The sequence below is a fragment of the Callithrix jacchus genome, chromosome 17 (genome assembly GCF_049354715.1).
Source record: "Callithrix jacchus isolate 240 chromosome 17, calJac240_pri, whole genome shotgun sequence".
Lineage (NCBI taxonomy): Eukaryota > Metazoa > Chordata > Mammalia > Primates > Cebidae > Callithrix > Callithrix jacchus.
The window spans coordinates 52,586,155-52,608,550 of record NC_133518.1 but is presented as its reverse complement, the minus strand read 5'-3'; the positions used below and the strand labels follow the sequence as shown (position 1 = coordinate 52,608,550).

Sequence of the window (22,396 nt, the reverse complement as noted above, 5' to 3'; positions counted from 1 at the left end):
TCATCATCTTGCCTGCAGCTGCTCTTGACTTGCATATTTCCTTCCCTGACCAGAACCACCATGCTCTGTCAGTCAGGCACAAAAGCTTTGATTGCTTTCAGTCTTCTCATCGTATCCCAGGCGGAGGCTTAGTGCTGTTCTTCCCACAGTACCTGTCCAGCTGCTGCCACTATTGTTTAGCCTCTTTTTACCTGGCACCAGGCCTGTGTCAATGGGTTTCCATCTTTCCTTGCTTCATCTCTCATTCTCCCTTCACCATCAAACACTCCCAGCCTTTACTCGTCTAAAGCATGTGCCTGTTGCTTCAATGCTGTCCTCATTGTCCTTTTGAACATGCATTATCCACCAAATTATCTAAAAATTCAAAGCCCTTCAAGTTCCGATTCCAACCTCGTCCCCTACACTTCCCAAAATACATCCTGCTTATTCATATTAACCTAAGTAAGGTTTTAGTATTTATAATTAGAATATAGGGATATACAAATATTTAAGTTTATGGGGGATGCTTTTTAAAGCAAAACCCCATTATCATAGTTATTTATCCAATTTGTTCTCTTTTCTAAATTTTACCTCCCTTTGAAGGTTAAGGTTTCAATTTATTACAATTCAACAGAAGTATTTTGAGCAGCTCAGCAGCTGAGGAGAAAGATGCCCCATCATTAACACTTTTGAGATTGAACAAGAAACACCAGCATCTATGGAAGATGCAAAGGCTTTCTCCCAGCCCCTGCTTATATTTTGTATTTGTCAGAGCTACTACAGGAAACAAAAATCTACCCAAAAGGTGTTTGAGCAAGTTTAACAAAGGGAAAATTTCAGAACATGTGGAAAAGATTAATGGAAACTGACCAGAAAGAGTGGGAGGGAGCAGTTACTAGAATTCAGTAAGAGGAGTATCTTCAGAACATTCTGTCAGGAACAAGGTTGCTGCCAAACCACAGCCTGGCAGGCAGACAGCTGGAGAAATAAATGTTCCAAGTTCTCTCTCCTCCTATTCTTTGATCTCTGATGGATGCCTCTCGTTGGACAAACTCAACCAAAATTTTAAGAGCTGGAGAGCTTGGATAGTGCATCTAAGGAGGCTGGCTTCCTGGGGCACAGAAGGGAGAGTGGAGGAGGATGAAAAGTGGCTCTAGGGAAGGAAATGGGGAACATCTAGAACTTTGTGTCACCTCTGGTGCTTGAAGGCCTTTCTCCAGGGAGACAAAAAGTTTGTGTTGACTAAAGCTCCTGGTTGCTCAGGAGCCAAGGGTTACATAACGTGCCAATTTGGATTTCTGCCTCTGAAAGCCTCTGAGGTGTAATTACTGCAATGAAATACCCTTTCTCTCTCTCTCCTCTGCCCATCCCCATGCCAGGAAGCCTTCCTCTCTTCACTTCTCATCTCTCTGCCACTTCCTATTCATGTTGCCAGATAATTTCAGTAAAATAACCAGGCATATAATAATCACAGACCAAATTAAATAAGACAGGATGCTTTTTCTTAACAATTTGCATTACAGCTTATAATTTACATTAAGTTGCACCACTTGAGCAATAAAAATTTATAATGAGAAAGCCAATTTAATTTTGGAAGAAAATCACAGAGAAGTGACTGGTATGTTTCCTTTGGTAGAACACTGGGAGTAGAATACCTAGCAATTCTCTTCTGAGTCTCCAACCTGAAGCCCTGTAGAAGGAAGGGCTTTGTGGAGGAACTATTGCTGGCTGCCTCCTTCTCTTTGGCTCTCATCTGTACATTCTCCTCTTCTTATTCCTGGCTCCAGACTGCTCTCCTCACTCGCACCTCCCACAGGTCTATCAGTTGACACTGCAGGGCATGGGAAGCTGCAGCTGGGGTGTTTTTGGTGACAAACACTGAAGTGGTACTCCCAGTGGGGGAAGGTCAGCAGGCTGAGACAGGAGGGGAGAACAAAGCAGGACACAAGGACATCTGAAGTCAGGATGTGGAGCTGGGAACCCTTTGGGTTGGAGTTCAGCTCCTGATTTTTGTTGGGGCAAAAATTCCTTGCAGCACAATTTGAAGGGCAAAGCAAGCCCCTGAAGGTTGAATACAGATTTGTTCAAGAGCATGGGACCTACAAAATCTAAACCAGACTGAAATCAATAGAGCTTTCCCTTGAAAAACCTCTAAATAGTTTCCTGAAATCACTTTTTTTTTTTTTGCCTAAGATCTTGGGAAACTATTTCCCATAGCTCTCCTTTATGACATTGCTTGCTTCCATACTTCCATTTGGGTATGCTCAGAGCAGCAATAAGCCTACAGGACAGCTAGAGTTAGATGTGTACCCTCAGTGAACAGCACATGCTTGTTACCTTCTGTATGTGACAGTGTGAATGTAGGAAGGCTTGCTGGCTGTGCGTCAGAGAATCTTAGACTTTAAAGAGGTGAACAAACTCTAAAATTAGCACCTGTAAGTGTTCAGAGATAAATGCACAATATCCCAAGTTTAGGCAGGACATAAGTAAACCTCCCTGAGATTAGTGCAGAGGACACTTCCCTAGTTAAGGAGAGGCTGGTTTAGTTAATGGCCATTTATCTCATTCCTTTGAGACCCCTTTGAGTCCTTTGAGTACCATATCCCTGGTTCCAGGAATATATTGGTCCTGTCTATCCTCTTGGGTCCAAAGCTGGACTAAAAACTCAAATCCATTTTCTTTTTTTTTTTCACATGACTGAGCCAGTCAGGGAGCTGAACAAGGCTGAGCTTCATTAGTACACTTCTGTAAGATGAGAAAGAAATGCTGTACAAATTGTATCTCTTTTGTTTACATCCACATTGCTTTCTAAAGGGTTCTAGCACATCTGTCTTTTGCCATCTGGAGATACTCTTTCTGGAAGTCACATTTGACCAAACCTAGGAGGATTATATTAAGTCAGTGAAAGCCAGTTGTTCCAGTGCAGATGGACTCACAACCTTGACCTATGTAGGCGTTTTAAAAAGACTCAGCCTACCCAGTCAAATATACATCAGGGGTGTGTAAATCCCAAGGGCACACAAATTACATACAGGGAATGATCCTCGATCCACCCACTGAGTCTAAACACCCACTCTACTTCTCAACCTGGACCTCGGCCTGGTCCTCCAGTCTTTGGAATTCATCTTTTTATTGCTGTATGGCTTACTCTTGGTACTGACCACTGGGTATGACACTGGTGCTTGTGGTCATATGACCACTGGTCACATGAACGTAACCATGGTATCTTCCTTGGCTCAGTGAACTTACTGCATGGCTTACTTTCTTCCACTTTTTCTCACCAGGTGATGAAATCTGAAAGGCTATACTGCTTTGTGCCTCACATAGTTACTGAAGAAGTGGGAAGCATTAGGAGGGTTCCCCAGACCACCAGAGGTTGAGTGGCATATATTTCCTGATATGATGCTGAAAACTCTACTTACTAAACAGAAGTGTGAACACATTTCAAAAACATGATACCATACAACGTTTCAACAGTGGGACTTGAACAAAGCCCACTGAAGGTTTTGCTAAGCTTTTGTCACCTTATCCCCCAAACCCAGTGCCACTCCTCATCTCTTGCTTCCTGAATAAGAACAAACATGGAAACAACTTACTGTAAACTGGATTTGGCAGCCGCCCATGATGTAGTCCAAGAAGGAGTGCATCTTGTGGATCTGCAGAGGAGGGGAGAGGAAACTGGGTTAATAACAGCACAGTCTATTTCCTGATATATCAGAGGCCTAACAGTTGGTGACTGTTAGGCTGCTAAACCAGAGGAAAGGGCAGACAGACATAGTCAGAAAATGATGGGTCATTAAGTTTGTTCTGTTAAAGGGGAGAAGGAAAGCAATATCAATACAGATGAGCCTGTGAGGGCTGCCAATATCCATCCCTTGCTCCCCTCTATTATGGTTTATACAAATTTTAATCAGCTTCTGCCGCTGAGATGAGACTAAAACTATATTTTCAAATGTCACTACTGTTTTGAAATCAATAATGTCTCACACTTGACTTCAGTCTTGCCTCCCTGTGTCTAAGTCCCAGTCCTGGTGACATCTTTAATATGCACGTGATTTTGATAGGCAGTTTGAAGAAATCATTAGCTGAGAAGGTAATCTACTAACAATTTCCAGTTAGTTAAACCCTTCCCCTGCCATGAACAACAATGACTAATCTTTATTGGGCATTGCTGAATGCCACGTACTTAGCATCTTTCATCTCATTTAATTCTCAGAGCAACCGTATGAAGGTGGTACAACTATTATTATTGTACCCTCATTATAGATGAAGAAATTAAGGTCAAGATCACAATGCTAATAAATGATAGAGTTGAGACTCAAATCATGCAAGTCTGGGTTACATACTCTATCTTTTTGACCTCTATGCTGGAAGTCAGTATGGTTGTTGCATTATGCCAACTGCCATCATCTGTGTTCTCAGGTGCCTTAGGGATTTCTGGTCTTAATTCACATTTCTTTGTGATGCTGCTTGGCTTGGCTCTTGGTGATATTCATGCATTCATTGATTCAACAATTATTTATTGAACAGTCACTATGTACTAGAATCTAGGGATATAGTAATTAGAGAAACATACAGTACTTGCAGTCATGGAGCTTACAGTCTGGATCCTTCTACCTGGATGGTCAGTAACTGTAATTTTTGACTCTCACTTCTCAGATTCCATCTATTGCTCAGGAAGCTTCTTTTTTTCAGGGGCGGGGGGATGAAGTCTCACTCTGTTGCCCAGGCTGGAGTACACTGGCACAATCTTGGCTCACTGCAACCTCTGCTTCCCGGTTTCAAGCAATTCTCTGCTTCAGCCTCCTGAGTAGCTGGGATTACAGGCACCTGCCACCATGTCCAGGTAATTTTTTTTTTTGTATTTTTAGTAAAGACAGGGTTTCACCATTTTGACCAGGCTGGTCTTGAACTCCTGACCTTGTGATCTACCCGCCTTGAACTCCTGACTTGGTGATCCACCCACCTTGGTCTCCCAAAGTGCTGGGATTACAGGTGTGAGCCACTGCACCTGGCCTCAGGAAGCTTCTTAGAGACCGATGCTAAAAATCACTGTTTGCCTCTCTAGATACCATCTCCAGGTGACACACTTCTATTGGCATACTTTTCTTAGGATTGATGTTCACTTGGCCTCTAAATAATGCTTGCTTTTGGCTTCCTGCTGGCAATGTTTTGCCTGATAGTTGGGATGCTGTGCTCCTGTGTCTGTATATCAAATAAGAACTTGAAAGTGAGCAAAATAACAGTGGTTTTTGAGTACTGTACTATAAGATCAACTCATGGAAGAACAAAAACAATTGTGTGCATAGTCGCCTTAAGGGGAAATATAACCGTTGCATCTAGATCTTTTCTCCTGTTTCTTTGGGCACAGGGATAGTCACGTGACTATTTAGAATATACCCAGGATTTGATTTGTACAGTTACAATAAGATGCTTGACATGGAGACAGCTGTCTCTGTAAGAAGAGTTTATTGCTCACAGTTCCTCAAAGGATAGGAGGCATGTTATGCCACATAGGAAGGTCACATGGGACCAGGATAGTTCAGGAAACAAAAGCAATGAGGGGAAAGCATGGGAAAAGCATTTATTGTGGTTTTTCACAGGAAGGAGTAGGTGAGGCAGGGTAAGCTGCTAAGGAGGCCTAGAGTTGGATAGTTTGAATAATTTCAGCAGGTTCTGAAATCTGTTAGAACCATAGGAATGGTTTCTAGTTAAATGATACCTGGCCTTGGGGTCATATAAGGTGGGAGAACATTGGCTTGGTGTGTGAGAGTTTGGTAAGGCAGGTGATTGGGGATTTGAACTAAAAAACGAGTGGTCTGCATATCAAAGGCACACTAGAAGGCAAGTTGTTTGCTGTCTTTAGGAACTAGCCGACATTGGGAGAGTAGTCGCTCCTGGGCTCATAAGGCCCAAAGTTGTAAAAGCATCGAAATATATTGAAAAAAAAAAAAAGATTAATACAATGACCCCAGTTGGCCAATCATAAGACATTATGCCCTAGTCCCAGTGATTGGTTTAAAAAGTAGGGATGTGACCCAAAGCAGATCAATTACTCTTTTGTTTCACTATTTTATTATGTAAGGATATGATCCTGCATATATACATATTAGGTTCCTTCTAGGAAACATATATCTATGTATGTATACACACATACACACGTGTATACATATACACAATCATGTGCCATTTAATGATGGAGATACATTCTTAGAAACACATTATTAGGTGATTTTATTATTGCATGAACATCATTGAATATACTTACACAAACCTAGATGGTATATTCCACTATACACCTAGGCTATTTGGTATAGCCTATTGTTCCTAGGCCACAAGCCTGTACATCATGTTATTGTACTGAATATTGTAAGCAATTGTAACACAATTATAAGTCTTTGTGTATCTAAACATAAAAAGGAACAATCAAAATCTGGTATAAAATATAATAAATGGCACACCTGTATAGGGAACTTTCCGTGAATGGAGCCTGCAGGACTAGAAGTTGCTCTGAGTGAGTCAGTGAGTGAGAGGTGAGTGAAGGTGAAGGCCCAGAATATTACTATACTCCATTGTAGACTTTATAAACACTTAGGCTACACTAAATTTATTTAAAAAATAAAGTAATTATGTTGCAATGTTACAATGATTACAAGTCACTAGGTGATAGGAATTTTTCACCTCCATTATAATCTTATGAGACTACCATCATATCTGTGGTCCATCATTGGCAAAATATTATTATGCAGAACATGACTATATATATATACACATATACACGTATGTACAGTGGCTTCTGGACTTACAATGAGGTTATATACTAATAGGTCCATTATAAAGTCAAAAAATTACAAATTAGGGACCATGACCCTCTCTGTGTGTGTATATACACATACACACACATATATGTATAGGTGTATCTTTTATTGTGTCTCACTTTGTTCAGCTTTGTATTTTTTACAGATCGAAGGTCTCTGACAACATTGCATTGAGCAAGACTATTGGTGCCATTTTCCAACAGCATGTGCTCGCTTTCTGTCTGTGTCACATTTTGGTAATTGTTGTAATATTTCCAGCTTTTTCATTATTATTATATCTATTACAGTGATCTGTAATCATTTATCTTTGATGTTACTACTGTAATTATTTTGGGATGCTGTGAACCAAGCCCATATAAGATGGCGAACTTAATTGATAACTGTTGTGTGTGTTCTCACTGCTCCACTGACTGGCCATTCCTTCATCTATCTTCCTCTCCTTGAGTATCCCTATCACCCGAAACACTACTCTACTGAAATGAGGCCAGTTAATAACTCTACAATGGCCTCTAAGTGTTTAAGTGGAAGGAAGAGTCACATATCTCTTACTTAAAATTAAAAGCTAGAGATGATTAAACTTAGTGAGGAAGGCATGTCTATAGCTGAGCTAGGCCCAGAGTTAGGCCTCTTGCACTGAACAGTCAAGTTGTGAATGCAAAGTAATCATTCTTGAAATTAAAACAGTGAACATACCAATGATAAGAAAGTGAAGCAGGCTTTTTGCTTATGTAAAGAAAGTTTTAGTGGTTTGGATAAAAGATCAAGTTAGATACATCATTTCCTTAAGCTAAAACCTAATCCAGTACAAGGACCTAACTCTCTTAAATCTATGAAAGCTGAGAGAGGTAAGGCAGATGCAGAAAAAAAGTTTTAAGTTAGCAGAGGAGGTTGGTTTATGAGGTGTAAGGAAAGAAGCTGTTTCCATAACATAAGTGTAAAGTAAAGCAGCAAATGCTGTTGGAGAAGTTGCCACAAGTTATCCAGAAGAGCCAGTTAAAATCATTTGATGATGGTTACTACATTAAACAACAGATTTTCATTGTAGATGAAACAGCCTTATATTGGAAGAAGATGCCATCTAGGACTTCCCTGGCTAGAGAGAAGTCACTGCCTGGCTTCCAATCTTCAAAGGGCAGGCTTACTCTCTTGTTAGGGGCCAATGCAGCTGGTGACTTTAAGTGGAAGCCAATGCTCATTTACCATTTCAAAAATTCTAGGGCCCTTAACAATTATACTAAATCTACTCTGCCTGTGCTCTATAAATGGAACAACAAAGCCTGGATGGTATCACATCTGTTTACAGCATGGTTTACTGAATATTTCAAGCCTACCGTTGAGGTTGAGACCTACTGCTCAGAAAAAAGATTCCTTTCAAAATATTACAGCTTGTCAACACTAGACCTAGTTACACAAAATCTCTGATGGAGATATGCAAGGAGTTTTATTGTTGTTTTCATGTCTGCTAACACAATATCCTAATCTGCACCCCATGCATCTAAGGGAAATTTTGACTTTCAAGTCTTCTTATTTAAGAAATATATTTCATAAGGTTATAACTATCATTACAGTAGTTTTTCTGATGCATCTGAGAAAAGTAAATTGAAAACTTTCTGGAAAAGATTCATGATTCTAGATGCCACTAAGAGCATTCATGATTCATGGGAGGAGGTCGAAATATCAAAATTAACGGGAGTTTGGGAGAAGTTCATTTTAACCCTCTAGGATGACCTTGAGTTCAGAACTTCAGTGGTGGAAGAAACTGCAGATGGGGTAGAAACAGCAAGGGAACTGGAATTATAAGTGGAGCCTGAAGATGTGTCTGAATTGCTACAATTGATAAAACTTGAATGATGAGGAGTTACTTCTCATGGATAAACAAAGAAGGTAGTTTCTTGAATCTACTCCTGGTGAAGATGCTGTGAACACTGTTGAAATGACAGCAAAGAATTTAGAACATTCCCTAAATTTAGTTGATAAAGCAGTGGCAGGGTTTGAGAGGATTAACTCCAATTTTGAAAGAAGTTCTACTGTGGGTAAAATGCTATCAGACAGCATCACATGCTACACAGAAATCTTTCATGAAAGGAGGAGTCAATTAATGAGAAACATCATTGTTGTCTTACTTTTAAAAGTTACCTCACCCACCCCAACTTTCAGCAATTACTACCCTGATCAGTCAGCAACTATCAATATCCAGATAAAATCCTCCACCAGCAAAAGGATTATTACTCAAGGCTCAGATGACTGTTGTATTCTTTTTAGCAATAAGCTATTTTTAAATTAAAGTATGTAAATTTTTAGACATAATGCCATTGCATACTTAATAGACTATTGGATAGCGTAAACATAACTTTTATATGCACTGGGAAATGAAAGAATGTGTATGACTTGCTTTATTGCATTGGTTTGGAATGGAATCCAGAATATCTCTGACATAGACCTTTGTACATACACATATATGTACATATGCCTGTACACACACACACACACACACACACACACACACTCTCTCTCTCTCTCTCAACATGAACACACATCTATCATCTGAATAGCAACTGAGTCCTGTATGATGGAGTCAGAAACACATGGGTTAAAATCTCAGCTCTTAAATTTACTACTTGTGTGATCTGAGCCAGGTACATAGCCTCAATTGAAAGTGGACATCTCAGAGTTGTGGTAAGAGTTAAAGACAGTTTATTGTAGCTATTCTTGCATAGTAAGTACTCAACTAGTGGTAGCATCACTCCCGGCTTTGCGTTAAGAAGTTTAATTATTACCACATGTGATTCTTTACAAAGCTGTAGCCCCTCTGGAAGGAATTCCTAAGACCTTTAATCTTCTGTTTTCAGATTTTTATGGTATCCTTTTAGTATGAGTAAGGTACCACATACAAAGAACTGGACAGGCCAGGCGCAGTGGCTCACACCTGTAATTCCAGCACTTTGGGAGGCTGAGACAGGTGGATCATGAGGTCAGGAGATCAAGACCATTCTGGCAAACATGGTGAAACCCTGTCTCTACTAAAAATACAAAAAATTAGAGGGGCGTGGTGGCACGTGCCTGTAGTCCCAGCTACTCAGGAGGCTGACCGAAAAGAATCGCTTGAACCCAAGAGGCAGAGGTTGCAATGAGCTGAGATGGTGCTACTGCACTCCAGCCTGGGCGACAGAGTAAGACTCTGTCTCAAATAAATAAATAAATAAATAAATAAATAAATAAATAAATAAATAAATAAATCACAACCACAACAAAAAAACCACTGGACACCATGAATGGCACATAGTAGGTGTTTTAGAAATGTTGGCTTCGCCATTTGGAGATCTCCCTCTGGCACTGCTCTGGGCAGAGAAGATCCTGAACTATCAGCAGACCTCTCTTGTCTTTGGGGCAGGATAGTCCCTGGGGAGAGGATGGTGGCACTGGGCTGCCACAGCTCCATGACAACCCATGCTTACACTTCTCATTTTATGTTCCTTAATACATGACATTTTTGATTTTTGTTTTAGAAGATCACATCTTTTTGACACTCTTTTCCTCTGACCACACCACTTGAACTCTTCCTCTCAGAAGCTAGTTCCCTAGCTTTATACTCCTGGAAGAGAGGGCTGCATACATACCTTGCACAGATTCAGAATCACCGTGCCTGAGTTCTTGTAATTCTTCTTCTTGGCTTTATACTTGGGATTGATGCACTCCCACTGCACCTGAAAGAAGGGTCACAGTATGAGAATCTGCTTAGGAAAAAGCTGAGTCATTAAATAGGGCCAAGGTCCTAAGGTGCTGAGGACAAATTGAACTGGAGAGCTGACAAATGGTCTGTAGGTGGTAACTCTTTCATTTACAGGAGCAATAAGGGGAGTGGCTGAGGGTGAGACTCTGCTGTCAGACTTCTAGGTTTGAAACCCAGCAACTCCACTTCCCTACTGTGTGACTTTTGGCAGATTACTTGTTTGCTCTATGTCTTGGATATCTCCTTTGCATAATGGAGCTTATATCTATCTCATAGCATATTGTGAAGACTGATTAATCCATGTAATAAATTTAGAATAGTACCTGGCACATATCAATGCTTACTATTAATATGGTCAAATCAAGCAGTAGAGGGAAGAAGAAATCTGCAGGAATACAGTTGAGTGACACCCAGGTACTAAGACAAACTGCCTGAGAATTGACTCAAAAGGTAGAAAAATTTAGGAATAGTGAATGCTCAGTACAGAAATTTCGTAGGGACAGTAATAAATTTACATAGAACTTAACAAAGAACTAAAATAATAGATTGACATATGTCCCAACAATGACACAATAGATCTCCAGAGGGGCCTTTTTGAGGGATAAGATCAGAGCTATAGGAGTGGCTGGATATTGAAGAGTCCGCTGAGAGCTAAAGGGCTGACTAGGAGAAAAGGTTTCCAGCCTACGGAAGATTTAATGAGACAAAATCAATTGTGAATAAAATATCCAAGAGTTGTTGCGTATTCCTCCCCACCATCCTATGAAAGATGAATCTCTGGATTTCTACTCAAGAGAAAGAATTTCCCTCCCTGAGAATTAGAAGTGTCTGAAACTGAAGTAGTTTCTGAGGCAGATGCAAATGGATAGACCGATATAGCAGTGGCCTCCAATAATCTATTCCTCTCGGTGCATTTATGTAGCTCCCTCCCACAAGGATGCGGCATTTAATCACATGACTTGTTTTGGCCAATGGGACATTAGCAAATGTGATATTAGCAGAGTCTTGAAAAGCACCTGTGTAAGCCTACAATGGTCTCCCAGAGGTTAAAAGTACACCTGGCTCGGGACGGTAGAGGCCGTGTAGCGTCGCCGTTACACCGAGGAGAGATTAGTCGGTAGAGAAGTCGAGGTTAGAGAGGACTGGGAGGCACTTTGCTGTCTTCAATCGAAGTTGAGGGTGCAAAAATGCAGAGTAATAAAACTTTTAACTTGGAGAAGCAAAACCATACTCCAAGAAAGCATCATCAACATCACCACCAGCAGCAGCACCACCAGCAGCAACAGCAGCAGCCACCACCACCGCCAATACCTGCAAATGGGCAACAGGCCAGCAGCCAAAATGAAGGCTTGACTATTGACCTGAAGAATTTTAGGAAACCAGGAGAGAAGACCTTTACCCAACAAAGCCGTCTCTTTGTGGGAAATCTTCCTCCCGACATCACTGAGGAAGAAATGAGGAAACTGTTTGAGAAATATGGAAAAGCAGGCGAAGTCTTCATTCATAAGGATAAAGGATTTGGCTTTATCTGCTTGGAAACACGAACCCTAGCGGAGATTGCCAAAGTGGAGCTGGACAATATGCCACTCCGTGGAAAGCAGCTGCGTGTGCGCTTTGCCTGCCATAGTGCATCCCTTACAGTTCGAAACCTTCCTCAGTATGTGTCCAACGAACTTCTGGAAGAAGCTTTTTCTGTGTTTGGCCAGGTGGAAAGGGCTGTAGTGATTGTGGATGATTGAGGAAGGCCCTCGGGAAAAGGCATTGTTGAGTTCTCAGGGAAGCCAGCTGCTCGGAAAGCTCTGGACGGATGCAGTGAAGGCTCCTTCCTGCTAACCACATTTCCTCGTCCTGTGACTGTGGAGCCTATGGACCAGTTAGATGATGAAGAGGGACTTCCAGAGAAGCTGGTTATAAAGAACCAGCAATTTCACAAGGAACGAGAGCAGCCACCCAGGAGCACAGCCTGGCTCCTTTGAGTATGAGTATGCCATGCGCTGGAAGGCACTCATTGAGATGGAGAAGCAGCAGCAGGACCAAGTGGACCGCAACATCAAGGAGGCTCGTGAGAAGCTAGAGATGGAGATGGAAGCTGCACGCCATGAGCATCAGGTCATGCTAATGAGACAGGATTTGATGAGGCGCCAAGAAGAACTTCGGAGGGTGGAAGAGCTGCATAACCAAGAGGTGCAAAAACGAAAGCAGCTGGAGCTCAGGCAGGAGGAAGAGCACCGTGAAGAAGAGATGCGGCGACAGCAAGAAGAAATGATGCGGCGACAGCAGGAAGGATTCAAGGGAACCTTCCCTGATGCGAGAGAGCAGGAGATTCGGATGGGTCAGATGGCTATGGGAGGTGCTATGGGCATAAACAACAGAGGTGCCATGCCCCCTGCTCCTGTGCCAGCTGGTACCCCAGCTCCTCCAAGGACCTGCCACTATGATGCCGGATGGAACTTTGGGATTGACCCCACCAACAACTGAACGCTTTGGTCAGGCTGCTACAATGGAAGGAATTGGGGCAATTGGTGGAACTCCTCCTGCATTCCACCGTGCAGCTCCTGGAGCTGAATTCGCTCCAAACAAACGTCGCAGATACTAATAAAGTTGCAGTGTCTAGTTTCTCAAAACCCTTAAAAGAGGGACCCTTTTTGGACTAGCCAGAATTCTACCCTGGAAAAGTGTTAGGGATTCCTTACAATAGTTAGATCTACCCTACCTGTACTATAGGGAGTATGCTGGGCAAGGGAGTGGTGGTATAAACAAATAATGTGTCGTATAATGTTTATTCAGTTCTGTGTGGTGCATTCCTGAAGTCTCAAATGTGATTGTTGAGCGCCTGGGGAAATCATTGCAAAGTGGATCCAGTTAGAGCTCATTAATCTTGATCATTCCGGGTTTTTTGTTTTGTTTTTGTCCATCTTGTTTCATTTGCTTGCTTCCCACCCACCCGGAGACAGAGTTTCTCTGTCACCCAGTCTGGAGTGCAGTGGTGCAATCTTGGTTCGCTGCAACCTCCGCCTCCCGAGTTCGTTTGTCCAGGCTGGTCTTGAACTCCTGACCTCGTGATCCACCTTCCTCAGCCTCCCAAAGTGCTGGGATTTCAGGCGCAAGCTACTGTGCCCAGCCTCATTTGCTTTCTTATCCTTAATACTCCCCCAGCCCCAGAGAAACTGCCACATACACCACAGAAACCAAACCTCCCCCAATGACCTTAGCCCCATTGCTCCATTCACTCCCAGGTGAGAATTCAGGCAGTCCACAAAGGTCACAGGCAACGAACATACGGTTGTGTTATATCCCATATATTACCCCTTCATGACCTAAAGAAGACATTTTCTCTTAGAGATTTTCATTTTAGTATATCTTTAAAAAAAAAAATCTTGTGTTAACTTGCCTCTATCTTTTTCTTGGGTGAGGATTCTAGGAATGACCCTTTTGTGTCTATAATGTTACTGTTCACAGTTTTTCTTGATAGGCCTAGTACAATCTTGGGAACAGGGTTGCTGTATACTGGAAGTCTGACAGTAGCTCTTAGATTTGCCTATCTTAGGTAGTCACGCTGTGCATTTTTTTCATCAGTGTACCGTGTTTGATTTGTCTGATAAATTTGGAGTTTTTCTGAGAAATGGAGCAGTAATGCAACATCAACTTATTAAAATACATTTTAAGCCTTTAAAAAAAAAAAAAGTACACCTGGAGAACTATCCTGGCCATCCTAGCTGCTGAGGCACAAATGCATGAGTGAGTTCTGTTGGCATCACGTGGAGCACTATGGGGAGCAGAGAAGATTTAAGCTAAAATTGCCAACCCAGAGAATGGTGAGTACATAGTGATTGGTGTTTTCAGCCAGGAAGTTTTGAGCGAATTTTTCACTCAGCAACCGATAACTGATACTGTAGTTTCTCATCACTGGGAAGGTGTCAGCAGGACTGGGCAACTACATAGATTTGGAAGAGGGAGGTCTTATACCAGGGAAGGGTTCTCTATGACTCCTTCCAAATATGGGATTCTTGGGTGAAAGAAAGAAAGAAGAAAACATTCAAAGCAGAATCTAAAATCAGATCCCTAACCTTGTTTTTTTCACTTAAAGGCCTAATCTCTTAATCTGTCCATAATGAATGTTGCCTTTCATTCCTCCCTTTTTCTTTTCATTTACTCTCCAGGTGGGTAGAACCTGATAAACAAGAATTACAGTGCATCTGAAAGTAGATTTAGTATTTCTAGACAAAAGAGCCCAAGTTCCTCCCAAACCCATCAAAACTGAAATCGTCTTTTCCCCCAAAACTTCCTCTAATATTTCAGTAAAACAGGTGGCTTAGGGATTTACCTAACAGTTGGAAAGAAAAGATACTAAAATTAGCTGTGCTACTTTTTGTTATTCTCAATTATTTCTGTTAATCTCAATTTCTTCCATCAGGCAGGATATACCGAGTTAAAGATTTGGAATTCTATTAAAAGTTATAGTGATCATCCATGAAAAGTCTACTTACTTCCTTCTCAGGCTAAGATGAGGAAGTCCGGTTGGCTTAATCAGGAGAGGGCTCCAAGGAAGTTGAATCAAACCTGTTGATACTTGGGGTCCTTGTGCTTGTTAGGTGGGTAGGGGGTCCTGATGGACCAGATCTAAATATTTTGCGTCTGTCTTGGAATGAAGTTGGCATATAACTATGGGCTATACACTCTGCTTTCCCAATCCCATTTAACTCTCCCCACAGCCCACTTTGACAGATGGAAGATGAGGCTCGGAGAAGAGAAGGGACTTGCCCACGTCATACAGGTAGTAATTGATAGACCTGGGATTCACACCCACATCAGTCTCATTCCTAAGCCTGGACTATTAACCACAATGCCTTCTTCTAGGAAGGTCTTGGAGTAGCTCTCCTATTCTTGCTAGCTTCCCCTTTGGCCACCCCAAACTAAGGATGCTTATAAATGTTATTCAGGAAATAATCAAGGTTAATTAAGAATTTACCCTGTACCTATAGAATCATAACTCCCACAGGAAAAGGAAAGTTGAAAGATGCTGTCTCTCTTCTCTCTGATGCTACATACTGAGTTTCCTCAGGATTTCAGTTTTCTCTATCCTTTCTTCAATCCCTTCTCCCTAGGTGTACTCATCCATTCTCTTGATTTTAAATATCCTCTCTTAGTTGATGGCTCCTAAAATACATTTACAGGTTAATGTCTCCTCTGAGTGCCAGTTTTTGAAACCAGATTTTGAAAACTTCCTCATAAACTGGACCTCCCTGCCATAATTATTCCTCATCTCAGAAAATGGCACCATCCATCCTTGAGTCGTCCTTTTGCTCCTTCCCTATATCCAAGCCTTCAACAAACCTTGTAGCTCCTAGTTCCAAAAATATGTCTTAAGTCTATCCAATTTATCTATCTCTATATTTCCTTAACCCAAGTCATTATCACCTCTTATCTAAACAGTAGCCTCCTAACAGATCTCCTGTGTCTCTCTTTAATTATCTGCACAGTAGCAAAAGTAATCTTTTTAAAAATTACAACCAATCATTCTCTAGCTAGAACCCTTTGCAGCACTGTCCAGTAGAATTTTCTCAATGATTGGAATATTCTGAATCTGGACCAGCCATATCAGAATATTGAGCATTTGAAATGTGGATAGCATGACCAAAGAACTTAATTTGTTACTTAATTTTATTTTAATTAATTTAAAAATTTAAATAGCCATATGTAGCTAGTGGCTACTGCATAGGAAAGCACAGCTTCCACATGCTCTTGGCACATTTAAAAGAATCTGCCTTTCCTGGCCTCTGGCCTTGTTTCTCACCACACCCTATGAATGGTCTCTTCACTCTCTGCTTCAGATACACTGGTCTCTTTCCAGGTCCTCCACCACACCAAGCTCATTCCTGCCTCTGCACTTTGCAATATGATTTCTTTTGGTTCAAAGGCTTTTTTCTCACTCATTACATGTTAGCTTCTTTTTAATCCTTAAGGGGCCTCAACTTAAAGGCCAGATTATCTTTTTTATATACACACTTTTAGAATTAAACTGGTTCTGTTTTGTGACAACATTTGTCACAAATTGTAGATGCATTTTCATTTTTTTGTTTATTTGTTTTCTATTCTATCCTGACTTTCACCTATCTGTAAGCTTCAGGAGACCAGGGACCATGTCAGCATTGATAATTGTAGCGCATTTAGAGCCTGGCATAGTGCTTGGGATTTAATAGGTGCTACTCGATAAATATTGTAGAATTAATAAATAAGAGACTATTTCCCACTGTATAAATAACACCAAAATGGGGCTGGGTAGTTGAACTAAAGTTTTTCTGGTATCTCAGTGATACGGAAAAGCACAATAGCATATGGTCCATTTCCTCAGTGGAACTTAAAAGATTTCTCTCTGCTTGACAGCGTTAGGTTTGGTATATTTCATTTATGGTGTGTGTTACGTTCTTATTTTTAATATACTTTGAGGAGCCTAAGATGAAATATTTCCTATATTTACTGCTTGGGGTATTTCTATTCCTAGAAGCAGATGAGGCAACGCTTTATAAAACTCTTTAGAACTCTAGCAAGTGGTATGCATGCTGTCATTGATTTATTAGCTACATAGGCCTAGTTCTGCATATCCAATGGAACAACAGTTTCTCTAGCTGTAGTCCTTGTTATCTCGGGAATGACTTTGGTTATGATTTGGTGTGGTTTTAACTGTGGCTCTGAAACTCTGCATCCTGGCTAGTGGGTGAAGGTCTCTGTGCATTTGACAAGTTTCTTGTAATGCTGAGTACCTAATAGAGCATTTACAGCAGGTTTTGCAGTAGCTAAGTAGAAAGCTGTCAGTTTCCATTGAGTTTCCAGACCAAGGGTATGTGTTCAATAAATGGTCTGATTCAGATTATGTTTCTATGTCTAAAAAAATGTTAGTTCATTTCCATCCAGTTTGATTATATCCTGACCTTACATATGAGAGAGTTGAAAAACGAGTTGGGGCATCTTTAATCAGCACTTCCGACCAGAACAGGCACAGAGTATTATCTCTAAAGAAAAAGACTTTCTCAGCCAAGTGCAGTGGCTCACACCTGTAATCTCAGCACTTTGGGAGGCTGAAGTAGGCAGATCACAAGGTTAGGAGATCTAGACCATCCTGTCCAACATGGTAAAACCCTTTCTCTACTAAAAATACAAAAATTAGTCAGGCATGGCACACACATGCAGTCCCAGCTACTCAGAAGGCGGAGGCAGAAGCATCACTTGAACCCAGGAGGTAGAAGCTGCAGTGAGCTGAGATTGTGCCACCACACTCCAGCCTATGTAACAGGGCAAGACTCTGTCTCAAAAAAAAAAAAAAAAAGAAAGAAAGAAAGAAAGAAAGAAAGAAAAGAAGAAGACTTTCTCAAAAGCACTGAGCCCTCAACTTTCACTCCTTTCTGCTCCAGAAGGAGAATGAACTCCAGAGTAAGAATGGCAGGTATCTTGGGTTGAGTTCCTCAAGAAGCAAACTTTGAGGCAAGAATATTAAAGTAAGTATTCCATCTGGGAGGTGATACCAGGAAGTATGAATAGAAGGATGGGGAATTAGATAGAGGAGGCATCCCCAAAAGGGTGCATTATCAAGTCAGTTACCACTGTGGACAACTAGGGCCTGATGGGGAACTCTGGAAAATCGTATAGAGAACATAACTCAGAGTTTTGCTAGCTGAAGGGCAAGGGAGCTGAGGTATCTATACACCAACTTCCATTAGTTATTTGTTGGGGGCTACCTCCTGGAAGGTGTTACATCTCCATCCACACTTCTAGCCTGCTTTGGGCATGGATAAAACAGGCTCCAGCAGCTAGAGAAAGCCCTCAGGCCAAGAGGTGCTGCAGCTGGACATTGGGCAAGTGAACAATAAACACGTAAAAAGAGAAGTTTCATGAATAGGGCTCAGATGACTTCTTGATCAATATATCTGCCTGCCTGCCTACCTACCTACCTACCTACCTAGATATATGATATATGATATATGATATATGATATGACATGAAAGTGTGTGTATCTGAGGAAAACACAGAAGGGGTTTGGGTTTCTGTGTGGGACAATGTGTCTTTGTGGCATGTGGTAGTGTTTAGGTACAGGTCTTGGCATCAAGCGTGTAAGAGTAAAATGATGGCACTAGAAGAAAACCTGGTACCCCTACGAAAATTTAGAGAATTCAAGTAATTTCTCTGAAGCATTAAATTGTTGTTAATGTCACCAAGTCATAGAAATATAGACCTAGAAAGAATATTACTGTTAATAGCAGATATTTTGAAAATGCTAGCTATGTGCTAGGTGCTCTGTTAGCACATAGGATTATCTCATTTATTCTTCACAAAATTCTATGAGGTAGGTGCAATTATCACTCTTATATTTTAGGTGAGAAAAATGACGCATGGAGAGATTAAGATACTTTTTCAAGGCTACACAGCTAAAGGAGATTAGAAATACTTTCATCTAACCTTTCCATTTTACTAATGGAGAAACTGTAACGTTTGGGGTCAGTGTCTTTTCCAAGGACACATAATCACTTTGGGTTGGGCTAGTTCTCGAATCTAGGAACTCACATCCCATGATGCTCCCTTCTTATCACACGTAATCATACATTGATATTTTGCCTCTCACTGTTTCCTTTGTAGCTGGGTGCTAAGATGTAACATAGAGACTGCCTGGAGGCAAAAACCCACACAAGTGGTTGACCATGTACCTGTTTCCCTTCCATTGCTCCTCTCATCTCCTTGAATGTCGAGGTGAATTCGCCAATGAAGTCATGCTTGCCATTGGAGTCCCAGTCCCATACGATACACTGTAAGAGAAAACAATGATCTTTCTTAAAAGATTAAGAATGTAGCCACAGCAGCTGAAGACATTGTAAACTTTATGACAAAGAGCTGATGAAAGATGTTTGGTCTGGAACCAAAGCCTGGGAGTCTAAGATTGGAGCATGTAGGATGTCATTCTGCTTTCTATAGCCCTTTGTTTGGACTTTTTGCCTCAATCTGCAAATGGCCCCGTGATGCAGCAGTGTCTACAGTGATGTGCCCATTTTTCAGATAAGGCCAGCAAGACCCAAAGGAGGTAAGTGGTTTGCCAAAGGGACCTTCTAGTGAATGAAAACCTGGGACTTGAAGGCAGATGTCCTGCTGTCAATTTCAGTACTTCTTTATGCATAGCAGGTAAACTCCCTGGTGTGCACTAGAATCAAATGCCTGAGTCCATGTATGTAGCTTCCACAATGGCGGCTCCTGCTTCATGATTTGAATGGGGCCATATTAATGACATTTTTCTTTTTCTATTTTTTTCTGAAGTCCAAAGAGCAGTAACAGCAAAAATTATTAAGAAGGCAAAAAAGTGAAATATTTAAATGTACCTATGTGAAAAATAGTTGGAAAATAGTGGACACACAATATCAGATATTTACCACGCTGGTAAATATTATGCACCCATTACACAAAGGTGCAACCATTCCCTTCTAACAAAAGAGCTCCTTATAATGATATTAAGGATAAATCCTGGGCTCCCAAGTGATACTTTTTAAAGTGACTAGATTGAATCAGCAGCAATCCCTCTGCTTGGTCACATGTCTAAGTGAAGAGGAAGGTCTCCATGTCTTCCCAGGGTGGAGGCTGTACTGGTGTCTTAGCTTACTTTAGATATCAGTTCTATATCTTAAGTTAAAGATTTGCAGCAAAGAATCTCAGATCTCAAATAAAATCAAGGCAGCAAAGGGGACCTTTTGCTCAAAGGTTTTCCTTGTAATATTGGGGGTCAAAGAGACAGCTTAGTCCTTCTTCAGGATGCAGATCCCACTGGCCAGTCTTGCCTGAAAAAATATGACTTGGTAATCTGCAGATGCCTCACAAATCTACAACATGATCTGTCTAAAATGAAACATAATTTCCCCCTAAATTTATTCCTACTCATTTATTTTCTGTCACAGTGAATTGCACCAACACTTATATAGTTGCTAGAAACAGAAAACTGGGCATCATTCCTGATATTCCTGTCTCCACTCACCCTCCCACATCGGGTCCTTGCCATTCTGTTTCCTAACTATGGCTTGACTCCAGCACTTCTCTCCATTCCTACTGCTCCTTCTCATCTGCATTCCTACAACAGTCTCCCAGCTTGTCTTCTTATGGCACTTATACTCTCATACTCCTTATAACCCACTAGTTATGTTAATTCCCTGCTTAAAATCAAAATGTATATAGGCTAGCAAGTTCCAAGGTCTTTCATGATCTGACTTCCTCAATACTCCCAAATTCACCCTTTATGATCCATGCTTACTGTTTTAGTCAGGGTTCTCCAGAGGGACAGAATAGGATATATGTACATACGAAAGGAAGTTTATTGAGGAGAATTGGGTCACATGATTACAAGGCGAAGTCCCAGCATGTTAGGCTGTCTGCAAGCTGGGAAGAGAGAAGCCAGTAGTGGCTCAGTCCAAGTCCGAAAGCCTCAGAACCAGGGAAGCTGACAGTGCAGCCTTTAGTCTGTGGCCGAAGGTCTGAGAGCCCTCAGGAAGGCACAAGCACAAGTCCCAGAGTCCAAAGGCCAAAGAACCTGGAGTCTGATGTCCAAGGGCAGGAAGAGTGGAAGGAAGCATCCAGCATGGGAAAAAGAAGAAAGTCAGAAGACTCGGCAAGCAAGGTTACACCGCCTCTTCCACCTACTTTGTTCTAGCTGTGCTAGCAGCTGATTGGAGAGTGCCCACCATATTGAGGGTGAGTCTTCCTCTCTTGGTCCACTGACTCAAATGTCAGTCTCCTCTGACAATACCCTCAAAGACACACCCAGAAACAAGACTTTTCCAGCCACCTAGGCATCCTTTTTTCTAATCAGGTTGACCCCCTAATATTAACCATCACACTTACATTCTGAAAGTTTCTCTAAAATGGAGTTGGTAGGAATGAAAAACATTTGCAATGACCTTTTTAAGACATAAGGAAAAACTGATTCCTTAGCTCCTGTTCTCTCTTTAAGTTTGGAGGATTTTGCAGATAATTATTTTGCCTAAGAAATATTAAGAAGCCCTTTGGTTAGGAAGGAGAATGCATTAGAATAAATAAGAATGGAAGAAATTAAGACAAAAGGAGCTAAATTTATCTGCTGAAAAAAGTAATGGTCAAGTTGAATTTTCTCTTTGACAACAACTAGAGACACTGAGGTGAGTAATTCCAAGACATGCGAATTGAGAAGAAATTAGGGTAGGTTTCCTCAGAGGGCTGAAGATGGACCCAAGTTTGGGGTAGGAGAAGGGGAGAGACAGGTAAGGATGTTTAAAAACTGTGATGTCTAATTTTCAAGGTGAGATTATTCATATATGTCAGCTTTCTATTCCCCCACTCCCAACTTGCCCTTCTTCCATAACCCCAAGATTCCAGCAAATCTGCTACCCATAACATCACTATGCTGATGATGACTTGGAGAATAAAGAAGAGGGGCTGTGTTCATATAGTTGGGGATAAAGCAGACCAGAAAGTAGTGTGAGATGGCCCACAACAATGACTGAGAACTGAGTCGGGGGCAGGACAGTGGAGAGACAGTTTGCGGAAGGTTGTTGGCTGTTCTTCCAACCTGGGTCCCTAAGTGAGGGTCGTGCAGAACTCCCAGATGACCTATGTGTAGGTAAGAAATAAACCTTTGTTGTTTTCAGCCACTGAGATTACTGTGGCATAACGTAGTCTAAGAACCATCTAAGTACTTAAAGTACTGTCACAGGAAAAGTTATGACAATTTATTTTTTCTCATTCCAAAAGTGGGATAAATGGAATTTTAAGAGGTTACAAAGAACTAACAAAGGAAGCATTTTCCAATAAACCTGTGCCAAACAAAATAATCTATTTGCAAAAAACTGTTTTATTGCTAGAAATGTTC

The 22,396-nt window shown here is 41.2% G+C and overlaps 2 protein-coding genes across 6 annotated transcripts in view; one reads left to right on the top strand and one right to left on the bottom strand.

The window, feature by feature from the left end:
* Window positions 1-22,396, bottom strand: part of CPNE4 (copine 4) — a 514,588-nt gene that overhangs the window by 35,447 nt on the left and 456,745 nt on the right. For all 5 annotated transcript variants that reach the window (XM_035278318.3, XM_078354991.1, XM_035278321.3 and 2 more), the window contains 3 exons: window positions 19,224-19,322; window positions 10,415-10,501; window positions 3,576-3,635 (listed from right to left, as the gene is read on the bottom strand). In XM_035278318.3, the coding sequence (XP_035134209.1) occupies window positions 3,576-3,635; window positions 10,415-10,501; window positions 19,224-19,322 (246 nt within the window). The remainder of the gene's footprint in view (window positions 1-3,575; window positions 3,636-10,414; window positions 10,502-19,223; window positions 19,323-22,396) is intronic.
* LOC100386528 (non-POU domain-containing octamer-binding protein) lies at window positions 11,593-13,271 on the top strand. The gene is given in 3 exon segments (XM_008983837.5): window positions 11,593-12,481; window positions 12,483-12,948; window positions 12,950-13,271. Coding segments are annotated over 3 exon segments (1,407 nt in total). The 5' UTR covers window positions 11,593-11,714; the 3' UTR covers window positions 13,124-13,271.